The 18,613-nt window shown below is 43.0% G+C and overlaps 1 protein-coding gene across 14 annotated transcripts in view; it reads left to right on the top strand.

Annotated features, from left to right (window-relative positions):
* The window catches only part of RALGAPA1 (Ral GTPase activating protein catalytic subunit alpha 1), a 302,589-nt gene that overhangs the window by 231,105 nt on the left and 52,871 nt on the right, over positions 1-18,613 (top strand). For all 14 annotated transcript variants that reach the window (XM_089680242.1, XM_089680241.1, XM_089680244.1 and 11 more), the window contains one exon: positions 16,578-16,705. In XM_089680242.1, coding sequence (XP_089536368.1) covers positions 16,578-16,705 — 128 coding nt within the window. The remainder of the gene's footprint in view (positions 1-16,577; positions 16,706-18,613) is intronic.

Raw genomic sequence — 18,613 nt, 5'->3', positions numbered from 1 at the left:
CAAGTTGAAGATATCACTATTTAGAGACTTCATGTTTCAAATAATGCACGTTCACTTATATGGACTGATGTTCACTGAAAAATTTTATTAGTGCTTTTTGTGATATTTAGGTTCACATTTATTCATTTGAAGAAGCGCCACACTGTATTTTTATGTTTCGTATTGATGCACATGTTATGAGTATGTGGGTAGTGTGAGCTGCTTTTGTTAGTTTTTATTAATTTTCAGTAGAGTTTTATTGCTCGTGAGGTTTTTTGATTACACATCTGTCAGGTTAGGTGATTGGCCATGTCCTGGTAGGTATGCAGTTGTGCCATACTCCTTCCATTTTCGAATGATGGATTGAACAGTGATCCCTAAGATGTTCAAAGCTTGGGATATTTTTCTATAACCTAACCCTGCTTTAAACTTCTCCACTGCTTTATCCCTTACGTGTCTGGTGTGTTCCTTAGCCTTCATGATGCTGTTTGTTCACTAATGTTCTCTAACCTCTGAAGGCTTCACAGAACAGCTGTATTTATATTGAGATTAAATTACACACAGGTGAACTCTGTTTACTAATTAGGTGACTTCTGAATGCAATTGGTACCACTAGATTTTAGTTAAGGGTATCAGAGTAAAGGGGGCTGAATACAAATGCACACCACACTTTTTAGATATTTTTTTGTAAAAATGTTTTAAATAATTTTCCTTCCACTTCACAATTATGTACCACTTCGTGTTGGTCTATCACATAAAGTCCCAATAAAATACAGTTACATCTTTGGTTGTAACATGACAAAATGTGGAACATTTCAAGGGATATGAATACTTTTTTTTTCAAGGCACTGTAGTGTGTGTATAATACACATACACAGTGGGTATAGATAACAGTCACCCCTTTAATAATATTCACATTTTGTTGCTTTGCAACCTGAAAGAAAATCAGAAACAGAGTTGAAAAAAGGGTCACCCCCTTGTGTCAGTATTTTGTTGAACCACCTTTTGCTTTAATGACAGCCATTAGTCTGTTGGGATATGTCTCTAATCAGGTTGCAATATTTGCCCACTCTTTGCAGAACTGCTCAAGTTCAGTTAAATTTGATGGTGGCCATTTTTGGACTGCTGTCTTCAAGTCATTCCACAGTTTTTCAATGGGGTTGTTCTGTCCTCCTTATGTGTGAAGGTACATAGCTTGACAGACAGCTAAACCTTTCTCGGCAATGAGTTGACAAAGAAGCATTGTCCAACTTTGTCTTTATTGCAAAGATATAAGAGGTGAAACTGAGGAACAGAAAATAAGGCGCTTAGTAACACTGTCTGCCATGTGACAAAGCATATTATACATTACAGTAAGGCAATGCACATATAAACACATGTAAGACATGTAGGTTACATAAAACACAGATGCATAAAATATAGACGTGTGTAGACGTACCGACGATGCTATTGTGAGCCTGAATGTGAGGGTTGGATCCTACCAGCAGCGTGGTTACCACAGGAATGGAGTCTGTGATGAGGAAATGGCTGCTCTGAGTAGGGCTGATGATGTAATCAGAGTTCATAGGCTACAAGCTATGGAAGCTGAAATGGGTCAAACTTCTACTGTGAAAAGATGCAGTGTATACAAACAGCCACTAGATGGAGCAGTTACACAATGAACAGAGAATTACAAACTGATAAGGCATACTAATAATGCCTAATTAACAAAGAAAAAATTGCTGAAGGCATGACACTCCCCGTCTGGTATCTAAAGGATACCACATTAAATCACCCCTGGAGAGAGCAACAAAACCAGTTCAGTAACGGGTCTGAGAAAGAGTTTGGGCTCCTGTTGTCTGCAGACCTTGACCTCCACTTTTCTGACTTTCCCATCTTCACTTGGGAACACCTTGGTTATCAGTCCCAAAGGCCAGTCATTTCTTCTTGACTGAGAGTCTTTGACAAGAACAACATTACCAACCTCCATGTTGGGTTTGCTGGTTTGCCATTTATTCCGGACATGTAGAGTAGAGATGTATTGTTTTCTCCATTTATCCCAGAAGGTATCTGCTAGAGTTTGCACTCGTCTCCACTGACACTTGTACAAGTCTTTAGCACTAAATTCGCCAGGAGGAGCCGATGCTGTACCGACTTTTTGGGTGAGAAGAGTGGAAGGGGTGAGCAAGAAGGGATCTTCTGGATCACTGGATATTGAAGTCAAAGGTCTGGCGTTCATGATCACCACTACTTCGGCCATGAAGGTTGAGAGGGTTTCATGGGTGAGCCTCGAAGTTCCCAGCTGTAGAAAGACAGAATCAAGGAATCGGCGAGCTATGCCAATCATACGCTCCCAAGAGCCTCCCATGTGAGACGCATGTGGGGGGTTGAATGTCCATTTACAGTCTTGGGCGGCAAGATATCTCTCTACATGGTCACTGTCAATGTTTGAGGGGATATGCAGTTCTTTGCAGGCCCCAACGAAGTTGGTACCTCTATCAGAGCGGATTAGTTTAACTGGGCCTCTGATGGAGATGAAACGTCTGAGAGCATTTATAAAGCTGGATGTGTCTAAAGACTCGATAACTTCTATATGCACAGCCCTGATACTCATGCATGTAAATATGACTGCCCAGCGTTTGCTGTTTGCCTGGCCTCCTCTAGTGTGCCGTGTGGTGACAGACCAGGGACCAAACACGTCAAGACCAACATTAGTAAAGGGAGGTTCTATACTGAGTCGGTCCGCAGGGAGGTTAGCCATCTTCTGTGACTGAAACATACCACGTAGTTTTTTGCAAGTGACACATTTGAAAATAAGACAACTCACAAGTCTTTTCGCTCCCACTACCCAAAATCCAGCTGTACGTAAAGCTCCTTCAGTGAACAAACGTCCCTGATGTTTAGTCTTCTCATGGTAGTGTTGCACAAGTAAAGATGCAATGTGATTGCTTGGAAGTATTATGGGATTACATTCTTTACTCTCGAACTTTGCATTTGAAATACGTCCCCCAACTCTCAACAGTCCATTAGCATCTATGAAGGGGTCAAGCCTCTTGAGGGAACTGTCTTTAGGAACACTCTTTTGATTTTGGATGAGTTCAAATTCTTGAGTATAAACCTCTTGTTGGATACAACGGATGATAACGTCTCTGGCCTGTGTGAGCTCATCCACTGTATGGGCCTTGTGACAGTAATGCCAACCTTTGCAGTGATCTGATCCTGTAGGTGTGGCTCTAAAGGATCTGGCTATGTGGATCAAGCCGGCTATAGCTCTGTTCAGTGATTTCCACGTAGAAAACTTGTCGAATCATTTGGATCCAAGCTCTTTGTGAGAAACTCTTGTGGTGAGTACAGAAATATGAGGACGGATCTCTGCATCAGCATTTGGTTCTAATAGCTGAAATGAGTATTTCTCCAGGGTGTCAAGTACAGGTTTGTAGAGGAATGGTGGCCTTGTGAACCACGTAGTATCTTTAAGGTGAGCTGCTGGAACAGCTCTTGTAGCATGGTCTGCTGGGTTGAGGTCAGTTGGTACATAGCACCACTGGGTAGGCTGTGTTGACCTCCTAATTCTTTGAACTCTGTTATGAACATAGACATAGAATCTCCTAGTCTCATTGTAAATGTAGCCCAATACTACTTTGCTGTCTGTATGAAACATTGTACTGACAGGTTTTATATCTATTTCTGACACAATGAGATCTGCCAGCTCTACTGCCAGAACAGCAGCACAAAGTTCCAGTCTTGGTATGGTAATCTCAGGGCTTGGTGCCAGTTTTGCCTTGCCCATTACAAAGCCAATTTGGACTTGACCTTTAATGTTTATAGTTTTAAGGTAAGCGACTGCAGCGATTGCTTTTACCGAAGCATCACAAAATATGCACAGCTGCCTAGACTGAACTTCTGCAGGGGAGAAGTGGGCATATGGCCTATAGATATGTAAGTTAGATAATGCCTGTAGAGAGTTTCTCCATGCTATCCATAGTGTTTCTTTCTCTGAGGGAAGTGGCGAATCCCAATCACACGTATCTGTGGTTAACTCTCTGAGCAGAGTCTTATCTTGGATGATCACAGGAGCTGCAAATCCAAGTGGATCATATAGACTGTTAATGGTAGATAACACTCCACGTCGTGTGAAAGGCTTTTGCTCTTGGTCGACCTGAAAGGTAAAGGTGTCAGATTTGAGGTCCCAGCTGAGCCCTAGGCTGCGCTGCATGGGTATCGGGTCTGTCGCTAAGTCTAGATCTTTCAAATCACTGGCATGATCTTGAGTAGAGAAGGCTTCCATAACAACTTTGCTGTTTGAAGCTATCTTATGAAGTCTGAGGTTTGAACAGGAAAGCATACTCTGGGTCCTTTTGAGTAGACTGATTGCAGCCTCTGGTGAGGGAAGCGACTTTAAGCCATCATCTACATAGAAGTCTCTTTCAACAAACTTCTTAACATCTTTCCCATAGTCTTTTTCACCTTCTTGAGCAGAGAGTCTGAGTCCATAAATAGCGACAGCTGGAGATGGGCTGTTGCCAAAAACATGCACCTTCATGTGATATTCTATGATGTCTTGAGTAGGGTCATTGTCCTTGAACCAAAGAAATCTCAAGAAGTTCCTGTGCTCTTCTTTTACTAGGAAACAATAGAACATTTGTTGTATGTCAGCAACTATAGCGATGGGTTCTTTACGGAATCTGATGAGGACACCGAGAAGTGTGTTATTGAGGTCTGGTCCTGTCAAAAGGACATCATTGAGAGAGACTCCCTCATACTGTGAACTGGAGTCAAATACCACTCGGATTCGTCCTGGCTTCTTAGGGTGGTAAACGCCAAAGATTGGTAGATACCAGCATTCTTCTTTTTCTTTTAGGGGTGGAGCTACTTCTGCATTATTGTTCTCAAACATCTTTTTCATGAATAAGAAGAAATGTTCCATCATCTCTGGTCTTTTCTGAAAGTTGCGTCTAAGTGAACAGAAGCGTTTTAAGGCTTGATACCTGTTGTTAGGAAGATGACGTCTCTGTGTTTTGAAAGGCAGTGGTGCAACCCAGGTGTTTGTTTTATCCTTGAAGAATCCTTGTTCCATTATGCCCAAGAAGGCCTCATCTTCAATAGAGGGAGCTATCTTGTGGTCTTCCTTTGTCCTCTGGAACACTGTGCACCCCAAGTGATCTTGGTCTTCACTGCAAGAGTGGTTCTCGGTTTCTGTAAAGTCAGGATATAGCACACTTGCCGGCTTCTCTCTTAGAAGGAATCTGTTAGGACAAGGCTAAAAGAGGGATGGACGTCCATTCTCCAAGGTATTTGTGTAAAGAGAATTCACTGTGGTTGGCTTGTGAACATTTCCTAGGCAAACATCACCTATGATGACCCACCCCAGGTCAAGCTTCTGAGCATATGGAGAACTATGAGGACCATTTATTTGTTTTCTTACCTTGTGGACTCTCCCAAGGAGAAGTACTATTTGGGCCTTTGGGTCGAGTGCAGGTATGAGATGCGCTATGGTCTTTAAATGTTCATGATGTAATGCTGCCTCAGGTGTAGGAATCTCTTCTCTATTGTTTGGGATCTGATTGCATTCAATCAAGGTAGGTAGTTGCAGGGATGCTTCACTATTTATGGATTCGACTTGGAAACCAGTAGCTCTTCTGCCTTTTTCTTCACTCACACCAGCGCAAGTTTTAAGTGAATATGAAGAGCAGTGTCCTTTAATACTGAAGATATCAAAGAAGGCTGAGTTTGCAAGAGATCTATTGCTTTGGTCATCAAGGATGGCATACAACCTTACCGCTTTCTCTTTATGACTGATGGGGTAAACTGTAACAAGACAAATCTTGGAGCAAGATTTGTTACTAAGACCTTCTCCACAGACTTGGGTGCACTGGGGTGTCACTTCAGGAGGTACTGTGTCTCCCTCCTCCCCGCCGTGCTCTACAGCCTGGTCTGGGGGTGTGAGAGTCCATGGGGCTGGCCCAGGGTGTAAAGCTGTATTGTGCGCTTCACTGTTGCATTCCGAGCATTTGATGTTCGCTGTGCAGTCCTTTGCAAGATGAGAGGTTGAGGCACAACACCTGTAGCAAATGTGGTTTTCCTTGAGGAAAGTTCTGCGATCCCTGAGAAGTTTTCCTCTAAATCCTCTGCATTTCAACAATGAGTGTGGTTTCTTATGTAGAGGACATTCTCTGCATGGGTCCTTTGTGGAGATCGTCTCAGACTCTGTAGTACTGTAGGTTTTGTTTGAGGAGTCTTTAAGAGACACACTGGTTTTGTGTACTGCAACCGGTGTACCTTTCATGTTACGAAGTGAGATAGGTTTACCTGATTTGGGGTAAGCGGTGTCAAACATCGAGAAGTTAAAGCTGGGATCATTCCTAGTTTTTGCTTGTTGGTGCACGAAGTCCATAAAGAGAGAGAATGGAGGGAACGAGACATCGTACTGTTGCTTGTACCTGGAGCCTTGAGCAATCCACTTCTCTTGCAGGTTGTACGGTAATTTTTGTACTATGGGGTTTACACCACGTGCAGTATCTAAGAATGCCAGACCTTGTAAGTCTCCTTCAGTTTTGGCAACTTGTAGCTCTGTTAACAGATCACTCAGTTCTCTTAGCTTCTGGGAATCTTTGTTTTGGATCTTAGGGAAATCCTCAATTCTTTTGAAAAGTGCGTTCTCTATCACTTCTGGTGAGCCGTAACACTCCTCAAGTCTCTCCCATATCATGTTTAACCCTCTGATTGGGTAGTTAATATTAATGTCTCTAATCCGCCTTGCATGCTCTGTCGACTCATTTCCTAGCCACTTGACAAGAAGATCTACTTCTTCACATGCAGACAGATCCAGATCTCTGATATTATTCCTGAATGATGATCGCCATCACCTATAGCTTTCAGGTCTGTCATTAAACTTGGAGAGTCCCTTGGTTATTAACTCACGTCGGGCAAAGAATTTTAGAAAATCTGACATACCTGTATCTCTGTTTGACAGATTGTTGCTGTAATAGGCACCATCTACTTGTTCTTCCTTAAAGGGTTTGACCATACTGCGATCATTTGTGGGTTTGAATGCAGGTTGCATTGAGGGTTGATGTCCTATGGAACCGTCGACTTGTTCCATGCAGGGTCTTTGGTTAACTGAGGTCGCTTGTTGTATGACTGGAGTCTGTTGGAGCTCCTTAGCAGGGGTTGATGTCGCTCTTGGACCTGGATTTAGGCCGTCTTCTGACTTAGCATGTTGCAGTACGTAATCTGAAGTGCGTTGCGAGTTATTGTGAAGACTGGGTTCGGGCCTACCGTATTTGCCGGCGTATAAGACGACTGGGCGTATAAGACGACCCCCCTACTTTTCCTGCTAAAATGTAGTGTTTGGGCTATACTCGCCGTATAAGACTACCCCTCTTCCAATGCACACCAGTGGGAGGAATAGTGCCCCATCATTGATGTCAGTGGGAGGAATAGTGCCCCATCATTGGTGTCAGTGGGAGGAATAGTGTCCCATCATTGGTGTCAGTGGGAGGAATAGTGCCCCATCATTGGTATCAGTGGAAGGAATAGTGCCCCATCATTGGTATCAGTGGGAGGAATAGTGCCCCATCATTGGTATTAGTGGCAGGAATAGTGCCCTATCATTAGTATCAGTGGAGGAATAGTGCTCCATCATTGGTGTCAGTGGGAGGAATAGTGCCCCATCATTGGTATCAGTGGCAGGAATAGTGCCCCATCATTGGTATCAGTGGGAGGAATAGTGCCCCATCATTGGTGTCAGTGGGAGGAATAGTGCCCCATCATTGGTATCAGTGGGAGGAATAGTGCCCCATCATTGGTGTCATTGGGAGGAATAGTGCCCCATCATTGGTGTCAGTGGGAGGAATAGTGCCCCATCATTGGTATCAGTGGCAGGAATAGTGCCCCATCATTGGTATCAGTGGCAGGAATAGTGCCCCATCATTGGTATCAGTGGGAGGAATAGTGCCCCATCATTGGTATCAGTGGGAGGAATAGTGCCCCATCATTGGTATCAGTGGGGGGAATAGGTGCCCCATCATTGGTATCAGTGGCAGGAATGGTGCCCCATCATTGGTATCAGTGGCAGGAATAGTGCCCCATCATTGGTATCAGTGGCAGGAATAGTGCCCCATCATTGGTGTCAGTGGGAGGAATAGTGCCCCATCATTGATGTCAGTGGGAGGAATGGTGTCCCATCATTGGTGTCAGTGAGGGGTGGAATAGTGCCCCATCATTGGTGTCAGTGGGGGGTGGAATAGTGCCCCATCGTTGGTGTCAGTGGGGGGGGGAATAGTGCCCCATCGTTGGTGTCAGTGGGAGGGAGGAATAGTGCCCCATCGTTGGTGTCAGTGGGAGGAATAGTGCCCCATCGTTGGTATCAGTGGGAGGAATAGTGCCCCATCATTGGTATCAGTGACACCAATGATGGGGCACTATTCCTCCCACTGAGACTTGCTGACCCTGTTCTCGTATGGTGCTGCTGCAGCCAGCATATGTGGTTGCAGCAGCACCTCTACACAGAACACTTACCTGCTGCTCCGGCACTCAATTTTCGCGGGGCCGCTCGGCTCCGCCCCCTCGCCGGTGATTGGCCGCCTGTGTGCCTTTCCTGAGCTACAGTTCTGGCGGCCAATCACCGGTGAGGAGGCGGAGCCGAGCAGCCGCACGAACATCCAGTGGCCGAACTGAAGGAGACGCCGCGCTTCCTGGACCGGATCGTCGTGGGACTGGATCCAGGTAAGAGACATCAGCCCCTGCAAACCCCTGTACTTAATGCCGCAGCCCCCCTAAACATGTGTACCGGCGTATAAGACGACCCCCGACTTTTGAGAAGATTTTCAAGGGTCAAAAAGTCGTCTTATACGCCGGCAAATACGGTACTTATGTAGCTGAGTCTATCGCTTGTGAAGTTTGCTGCTTCCTCTAAAGCCTCTGCTTCTGCTACAGCAGCTGCAGCTTCTTTTTCCACAGTTAGCTTTTCTAGAGCTGCTTCCGTGCATGCTTTCTCTATTTTTAATTGTCTTTCTTGTTCGGCAAATGTCGCGCGGGTTTTGGCGGCCTCAGCCTTCGCGCGGGCAATGGCGACGGTGGAGCTGCTCAAAGATCTCCCTGAGCCTCTGGAGTTAACTGAGATGCGAGACCTTGTCTCGAACTGTCCGGATTCCCTTGCTGACATGATGATGCTGTGAACGGGTTAGCACACTTGCAACCGCTGCGGGTGGCGATGCTGCGTAGTTCCTCCTATCCAGCTTGTAAGAAGCCGTCGTTTCACTGCAGTCAGGACTTCAGGAGTCGCAGTCCTCGTATCCAGCTTGTAAGAAGCCGTCGTTTCACTGTTCTGTCCTCCTTATGTGTGAAGGTACATAGCTTGACAGACAGCTAAACCTTTCTCGGCAATGAGTTGACAAAGAAGCATTGTCCAACTTTGTCTTTATTGCAAAGATATAAGAGGTGAAACTGAGGAACAGAAAATAAGGCGCTTAGTAACACTGTCTGCCATGTGACAAAGCATATTATACATTACAGTAAGGCAATGCACATATAAACACATGTAAGACATGTAGGTTACATAAAACACAGATGCATAAAATATAGACATGTGTGTAGACGTACCGATGATGCTATTGTGAGCCTGAATGTGAGGGTTGGATCCTACCAGCAGCGTGGTTACCACAGGAATGGAGTCTGTGATGAGGAAATGGCTGCTATGAGCAGGGCTGATGATGTAATCAGAGTTCATAGGCTACAAGCTATGGAAGCTGAAATGGGTCAAACTTCTACTGTGAAAAGATGCAGTGTATACAAACAGCCACTAGATGGAGCAGTTACACAATGAACAGAGAATTACAAACTGATAAGTCATACTAATAATGCCTAATTAACAAAGAACAAATTGCTGAAGGCATGACAGGGGTTTAAGTCTGGGCTCTGAGTAGGCCGGGTGTCGGCAACCCGCGGCTCCGGAGCTGCATGCGGCTCTTTTTCACCTTTCCTGCGGCTCCGGAGCACACTGCCCACCAGGTGACAGGCAATAGGGTTGCCGTAGCTCAGTGGTCAGCAAGCCGCGGCTCTTTTAATGCAGCTCTTCTGTGTGCCGGGTGCCCGCTGGCAAACATTGGCTGTCAGGATGTAGGCGGGGCAGCGTGACGAACTCCTCTCCTCTCAGAACGGTGCGGGAACACGGCGAGAGGAACGCGCGGAGCAAAGGTAAGTGAATTGACACAATATGGGGGATGAATTACTATGGGGGATGAATTACTCTATGGGGGATGAATTACTATATGGGGGATGAATTACTATATGGGGGATGAATTACTATGGGGGATGAATTACTATAGGGGGGATGAATTACTATGTGGGGGATGAATTACTATATGGGGGATGAATTACTATGGGGGATGAATTACTATATGGGGGATGAATTACTATATGGGGGATGAATTACTCTATGGGGGATGAATTACTATATGGGGGATGAATTACTATGTGGGGGATTAATTACTATGGGGGATGAATTACTATGGGGGATGAATTACTATATGGGGGATGAATTACTATGTGGGGGATTAATTACTATGGGGGATGAATTACTATGTGGGGGATGAATTACTATGGGGGATGAATTACTATATGGGGGATGTATTTTCAGTTTTAAAAATGTTTCTCTCAAAATAAATTTCAATCGTGGTTTTGGCGAGATTTGGCTCAGTTGAAAAAAAAGGTTGCCCACCACTGACCTAAGGCTATGATTGTGATTATGACGATACACTGTGGCCCTGATTAACCCTTTGCTTACTGGGCCCTTAAACCCCCTTCATGACCAGAGCGCTTTTTGCAATATATGCAGTGTCGGATTTGTTTTAAATGTTGCAATGGTTTTGGGGCTCCCAGTCTTTTTTTCCCTCTCGGAAACGGGTCCAAGTGGCTCTTTATGTCTTAAAGGTTGCAGACCCCTGGACTAGGCCATGGAAGGACATTCATGTTTTTTTCCTTTAACCACTGTGTGGTCATTTTTGCTGTGTGCTTTGGGTCATTGTTATGTTGGAAGGTAAATCTTCTTCCCATTGGCAGCTTTCTGGCAGAGGGCAGAAGATTCTCCTCAAGAATTTGACGGTATTTTGCCCCATCCATTTCTCCTTTTATCCTGACAAGTTCTCCAGTCTCTGCTGCAGAGAAACCCCCCATAACAGGATATTACCACCTCCATGCTTTGCTGTAGGAATGGTGTTATGTGGATGGTGAGCTGTACTGGATTTCCGTAAGACATTACGTAAGACTACAGTTTAATTAGTGTTGAGGCCAAATAATTAAACTGTAGTCTCATCTGACATAACACCTTTTTTCCATGTGACCTCAGAATCTTCAGGTGTGTTTTGGCAAAGTTTAATTGTGACTGCATGTGGCCTTTTTTGAGGAGTGGCTTTTTTCTTGCAACCTTCCCTTACAGGCAACATTAGTGGAGAAGTTTTGATATTGTTGTCAAATGCACACGACGACTGCTATTTGTCATAAATTTCTGCAACTGCTTCAGAGTTGCTGTAGGCCTCTAGGTAACGTCTCTGACCAGTTTCCTCCTTGCTCTTTGATCCAGTCTGGAGCGATGTCCTGATCCAGGGAAGGTCTGTGTTGTATCAAATACCTTCCACCTCTTAATAATAGACTTCGCTGTGCTTCTAGGCTTTGGCATTTTTTTGTATCCATCTCCTGACATGTACATGTCTACAACTTTTTCCTGGAGATCTGTTGTGAGTGCCTTGCCACCCATAGTTGATTTCAGGGACTGAAATGCTACAGGAAAGCTTTTTTTCATGCTGAGCAAATCAAAATGACCACAGCTGATCACAGTTGAAGGTCAAATGGCTTTGTGCACCATTGAGAAGGTGATTAGCTACACCTGATTGAGTTTACAAGTAATTTTTAGGAGGGGGTGATCCTTTTTCCAACTCAGTGATTTTGTTTTTGAATTGTTTTATTTTTTTCTGATATGTTGGTGCTATAAGTGACGCCATGTATATACAGCTGGATAAAACAAAAACTGTATCTGTCTTCATTGCAGGCCACAGAGCAACAAAATGTGATTATATTAAGGGGGGGGATTCTTTTCTATACCGTGTGTGTGTGTGTACATATGTATATGTGTGTGTGTGTAAATATGTATGTGTGTGTGTGTATATATATATATATATATATATACACACAGTCAGGTCCATAAATATTGGGACATCGACACAATTCTAACACTTTTGGCTCTATACACCACCACAATGGATTTGAAATGAAACGAACAAGATGTGCTTTAACGGAAGACTGTCTCAGCTTTAATTTGAGGGTATTTACATCCAAATCAGGTGAACGGTGTAGGAATTACAACAGTTTGCATATGTGCTTCCCACTTGCTAAGAGACCAAAAGTAATGGGACAATTGGCTTCTCAGCTGTTCCATGGCCAGGTGTGTGTTATTCCCTCATTACCCCAATTACAATGAGCAGATAAAAGGTCCAGAGTTCATTTCAAGTGTGCTATTTGCATTTGGAATCTGTTGCTATCAACTCTCAAGATGAGATCCAAAGAGCTGTCACTATCAGTGAAGCAAGCCATTATTAGGCTGAAAAAACAAAACAAACCCATCAGAGAGATAGCAAAAACATTCGGCTGGCCAAAACAACTGTTTGGAACATTCTTAAAAAGAATGAATGCATCGGTGAGCTCAGCAACACCAAAAGACCCGGAAGACCACGGAAAACAACTGTGGTGGATGACCAAAGAATTCTTTCCCTGGTGAAGAAAACACCCTTCACAACAGTTGGTCAGATCAAGAACACTCTCCAGGAGGTAGGTGTATGTGTGTCAAAGTCAACAATGAAGAGAAGACTTCACCAGAGTGAATACAGAGGGTTCACCACAAGATATAAACCATTGGTGAGCCTCAAAAATAGGAAGGCCAGATTAGAGTTTGCTAAACGACATCTAAAAAAGCCTTCACAGTTCTGGAACAACATCCTATGGACAGATGAGACCAAGATCAACTTGTACCAGAGTGATGGGAAGAGAAGAGTATGGAGAAGGAAAGGAACTGCTCATGATCCTATGCATACAACCTCATCAGTGAAGCATGATGGTGGTAGTGTCATGGCGTGGGCATGTATGGCTGCCAATGGAACTGGTTCTCTTGTATTTATTGATGATGTGACTGCTGACAAAAGCAGCAGGATGAATTCTGAAGTGTTTCGGGCAATATTATCTGCTCATATTCAGCCAAATGCTTCAGAACTCATTGGACGTCGCTTCACAGTGCAGATGGACAATGACCCAAAGCATACTGCAAAAGCAACCAAAGAGTTTTTTAAGGGAAAGAAGTGGAATGTTATGCAATGGCCAAGTCAATCACCTGACCTGAATCCGATTGAGCATGCATTTCACTTGCTGAAGACAAAACTGAAGGGAAAATGCCCCAAGAACAAGCAGGAACTGAAGACAGTTGCAGTAGAGGCCTGGCAGAGCATCACCAGGGATGAAACCCAGCGTCTAGTGATGTCTATGCATTCCAGACTTCAGCCTGTAATTGACTGCAAAGGATTTGCAACCAAGTATTAAAAAGTGAAAGTATGGTTTATGATTATTATTCTGTCCCATTACTTTTGGTCAATTAACAAGTGGGAGGCACATATGCAAATTGTTGCAATTCTTACACCATTCACCTGATTTGGATGTAAATACCCTCAAATTAAAGCTGACAGTCTGCAGTTAAAGCACATCTTGTTCGTTTCATTTCAAATCCATTGTGGTGGTGTATAGAGCTAAAAATGTTAGAATTGTGTTGATGTCCCAATATTTATGGACCTGACTGTACACACACATACACAAACATACACAAAGTGAAGGAGATAAGTATTTGATCCCCTGCTGATTTTGAATATCTTCCCACTCACAAAGAAATGATCAGTCTAAACATCGAATGGTAGGTGTATTGTAACACTGAGAGACAGAATAGCAACAAAAAATTCAAAAGAAGTGCATGTCTAACAAATTATGCACTGATTTGTATGTTCATGAGGGAAATAAGTATTTGATCCCCTATCATTCAGCAGGATTTCTGGCTACCAGGTGTCTTTCATACAGGTAACAAGCGGAGATTAGAAGCAGTCACTTAATGGGAGTGCTGCTAATCTCATTTTGTTACCTATATAAAAGACACCTGTCCATAGGGGCAATCAGATTCCAAACTCTCCACCATGGCAAAGACCAAAGAGCTGTCCAAGGATGTCAGGGACTAGATTGTAGACCTATACAAGGACTGGGCTACCAAACTATCGCCAAGCAGCTTGGTGAGGTGACAACAGTTGGTAAAATCATTCGCAAATGGAAGAAACACAAAACAACTGTCAGTCTTCCTAGGTCTGGCGCACGATGCGAGATCTCACATCGTGGAGTGTCAATGATCATGAGAATAGTGAGGAATCATCCCAGAACTACACGTGAGGATCTTGTCAATCATCTCCAGGCAGCTGGGACCAAAGTCACCAAGAAAACAATTGGTAACACACTAAGCTGACAAGGATTGAAATCCTGCAGTGCCCACAAGGTCCCTCTGCTCAAGAAAGCACATGTCCAGGCCCGTCTGAAGTTTGCCACTGAACATCTGAATGATGCAGAGGAGGACTGGTTGAAATTGTTGTGGTCAGATGAGACCAAAATCGAGCTCTTTGGTATTAACTCAACTCACTGTGTTTTGAGGAGGAGGAATGCTGCCTATGACCCCAAGAACACCATCCCAACTGTGAAACATGGTGGTGGAAACATTCTGCTTTGGGGGTGTTTTTCTGCTAAGGGGACAGGACAACTGCATCGCATCAAAGGGACGATGGACGGGACAATGTACGGTCAAATCTTGGATGAGAACCTTCTTTCCTCAGACAGGGCATTGAAAATAGGTCGTGGATGGGTGTTCCAGCATGACAATGACCCAAAACATGGCCAAGGCAACAAAGGAGTGGCTCAAGAAGAAGCTCATTAAGGTCCTGGAGTGGCCTAGCCAGTCTCCAGACCTTAATCCGATTGAAAATCTGTGGAGGGAGCTGAAAGTTCAAGTTGCCAAATATCAGCCACCAAACCTTAATGACTTGGAGAGGATCAGCCAAGAGGAGTGGGCCAAAATCCCTCCTGAGGTGTGTGCAAACCTGGTGGCCAACTACAGGAAACGTCTGACCTCTGTGATTGCCAACATAGGTTTTGCCACCAAGTACCAAGTCATGTTTTGTGAAGGGGATCAAATACTTATTTCCCTCATGAACATGCAAATCAGTGCATCATTTGTTAGACATGCATTTCTTTTGAATTTTTTTGTTGCTATTCTGTTTCTGTGTTACAATACACCTACCATTCGATTTTTAGACCATTTCTTTGTGAGTGGGCAAACATTCAAAATCAGAAGGGGATAAAATACTTATTTCCTTCAGTGTGTGTGTGTGTGTGTGTGTGTGTGTGTGTGTGTGTGTGTGTGTGATAAAACTTTTGTTTGTTTTTTTCTTAATAGTCTATACAAGGGATCAGGTGGTTATTGCATTATATTCTTAATTGATGAGGTCATTGCTTTCCCTCCAAAAGTCAGAGTTGTCAGATAAGAGCTTCTTTTTAGCACAAAGCTGTAATTGTATGTCCGGATGCAATTAGGATATGGTGTTTTTTCTGCATACTTTCTCAACTTGAGAGGTAAATTGTCTGGTGGTTTTAGCGACTAAAGTCAGGTGTCCATTTAGAGACAGTTCTAACTCTGGGCTGCATTGACATGTTACTTGTCTTTCTTTCTTTTTAACAGTGTGGTAATTACCAGTGTGAGAGAACTTTAGCAAACACAGTTTCACCTGACTTTACACCATTGGCTTAGGTATTACATTAGTGCAGAAATTGTCACCATTTTATAGTGTCCTTTTAGATTTTTTTGCTATCTGTATGATTTTTTTTTTTTATCCCATCTATTTCATATAATTGGAAGGAGGGTTAACTGCCTAAGCTTAGTGTAGAATTATACAGTATTTGGAAATCTGATGTCACAAAAAGGTAGAGCTGACAGCTGCACTATAGAAATTATTGTCCGGGGTTTATTTGCACCTGTTTCAAGCAGAAACTTCACTTGGAGAGGCTTGCAACTGGTGTTGCTTAGGCAGCAGTTTGTAGTGTACAAGAGATGTATATTAATTTATTCCTGTCCTTATTGTAATACATATGCATAGGAAAAAGCTTCTGGGTAAATGCCATGGTTTTTATAGCAAGTTTGTAGTCAAATGCATCATGCACTAGATTATGTATTCATCATCCAGATTTTCCTAATGATAAAACACAATTGTGACCAATACTGATTTTGCCCAGTTTCTAATCAAACCTGAAATTGAGCTCTAAGTCTAACATTTTGGTATGTGACTTGTTTATATGGTCAGAATAATGCTATTGTTACCTATTTAACAAGGTTTTCTGTTCTACATATTCTTTTGATCCCCAGCAGCTGCTGAGTTGAATACCTTTCACATGCCAGTGTTTATGGGCCATACAGCGCTGACAGCAGTCACATCCTTTGTATTGTGAATTGGAAAAGGTAAATGGTTTCTATCTAACGTTGGTCTCCTCTTCTACAGATCCCGTTTTTTGGACCACTCTTTGATGGAGCCATTGTAAATGGTAAAATCCTTCCAGGCCTGGTCCGAGCGACAGCCATTAATGCCAGCCGAGCTCTTAAATCTCTCATCCCGCTCTATCAGAACTTGTATCCTTTTTACATGGATTTTATGTGTTAAGAAAATGTATGAATCATTTCTCGGCTTAACATTTAAAGATTGGTAAGCTTATTCATTCCTCAGATATTGGCTGTTCTCTCATGAGGGGCTACATTTTAAGCCATGTATTCTGTGGGTCTAAATTTCCTGTGTAACATAGAGAGCAGATGTGAGCAAAAAAATGGGACACAGTGATGGATTCTTTGTTGAAAAAAAATGGATCTTCCTTTATTAAAGAGCAGCGGAGCCTAAGGCTGCATGTAGAAATCTTGCAAATGGAGTCCCCTACCTCCACAGATCACAATTATAACAAAAAGGCCACGTATTTGCAAGGCGGTTCTTTAATATGTGTTAGCTTTTTAATGAGCATCTGACCACTAGATCCGCTTATCTGTGTCTACAGTGTGTTTATGGTTTTGCTGCTCCACATCAGATCTCATGCCTACTAGAGCTCCAAAAGCTGCTTCTAACTAAAGGGATTTGTGTGTTTAATGACAGACTCCTTGTTCCTGGACATATCCAAACTGTGAGATATATATATATATATATATATATATATATATATATATATAGGAAATGGGGGGGGAATCATACAATAGTTTTAACCATTCCCTACTCAATCCCAAACTAAATAAAACATTTTGGCTTTAAGTAGAATTTAAAGAATAATTCCAGACATCGATATGTTAAACATAGTTACATTGGTCCACCTTGGACCGATATAAATATGTATATACCTCCTAGATGCTGGAAATCTCCACTTGCTTCCAGGGTCCCATGCTAAGCAGCTGGCCTGATTCATTGTGAATACAGGAGGTTGGCCACTCATCTCATGTGCCATTCAAAGAATACATTGTATTTTCTGAAAGAATGCAAAACGTTCTCTGATTGGACAAGGTACAGAGCGTGTCATCACCACCCCGCCTTTCCACCTTATCCAGTAAGTGAAGCCTTGCATTCAATGCAAGGCATTCACTGAACAGTGGCCATTCTGAGTGACCGACTTTCTGCGCTCACAATGCGGAAGAGCCAACACTCCGCGTGGGACCCAGAAGTATCTGCTTCATTGATTTCCAGCTTCCAGGGTCATCAGCCAGGTATGGTATACGCGTAGTTACAATATAACTATGTATAACGTTCTGATGCATGGATACATCTTGAACACCTTCCCACCCAGCCTATAGCAGATGGCCGGATGGGACGCTCCTACTTCTGAGTGGACGTTATATCACATCCTGTCTGAAGATGCCATCCGCAGGGCGACATAGCGGCGCTCACTATATTAGCCCGCTGCCTGTGTCATATGACCGCTGTGACTAATCACTGCAGATCACATGAAAATTATATACAATGGATGGTTTCCTTTTGTGCCATCCATTATATACAATTGTGGTGTTAGCTGTGATTGGTCACATGGTACAGATAGGGCCAATCACAGGCCACCTGTATCATGCGAAGAGCTTTGCCCAATCACAGATAATCACAACAAAAGACTGAATAAATCAGTTTCATTCCGTAACAATGGTTACTAATCTAAATGAAATACATTAGTATTAGTAATCATAATGTGTGGGAAAAAAAAAAACCTGATCACTTGCTCAGAGTAGTACAATGTTACTATGGTAACATTGTATTGCTCTGGTCACAGTGTGTGTAAAAAAACATGAAAAAAATGTAATAAAGAAAAAAATTGGAAATATTAAATTACTTTGTTTCATTTTTTTTTTACATACTGTCACCAGTCAGTGTCCCTGATCACCACCACACCAGTTATATGATAACGCTATATTAGACTGGTGACAATACATTAATTTTTTTTTTTTTTTTCATATCTTCAATTGGACCAAAACAATTACAACTCACCATTCCTCTTACTAAATACTTTGGACTGTCTATTT

This window comes from Staurois parvus, unplaced genomic scaffold (genome assembly GCF_062004578.1).
Source record: "Staurois parvus isolate SC_StPar_1 unplaced genomic scaffold, SC_StPar_1.0 ptg000237l, whole genome shotgun sequence".
Taxonomy (NCBI): Eukaryota; Metazoa; Chordata; class Amphibia; order Anura; family Ranidae; genus Staurois; species Staurois parvus.
Note: the sequence above shows the minus strand (reverse complement) of the source record. Positions and strands in the feature narration are given on the sequence as shown.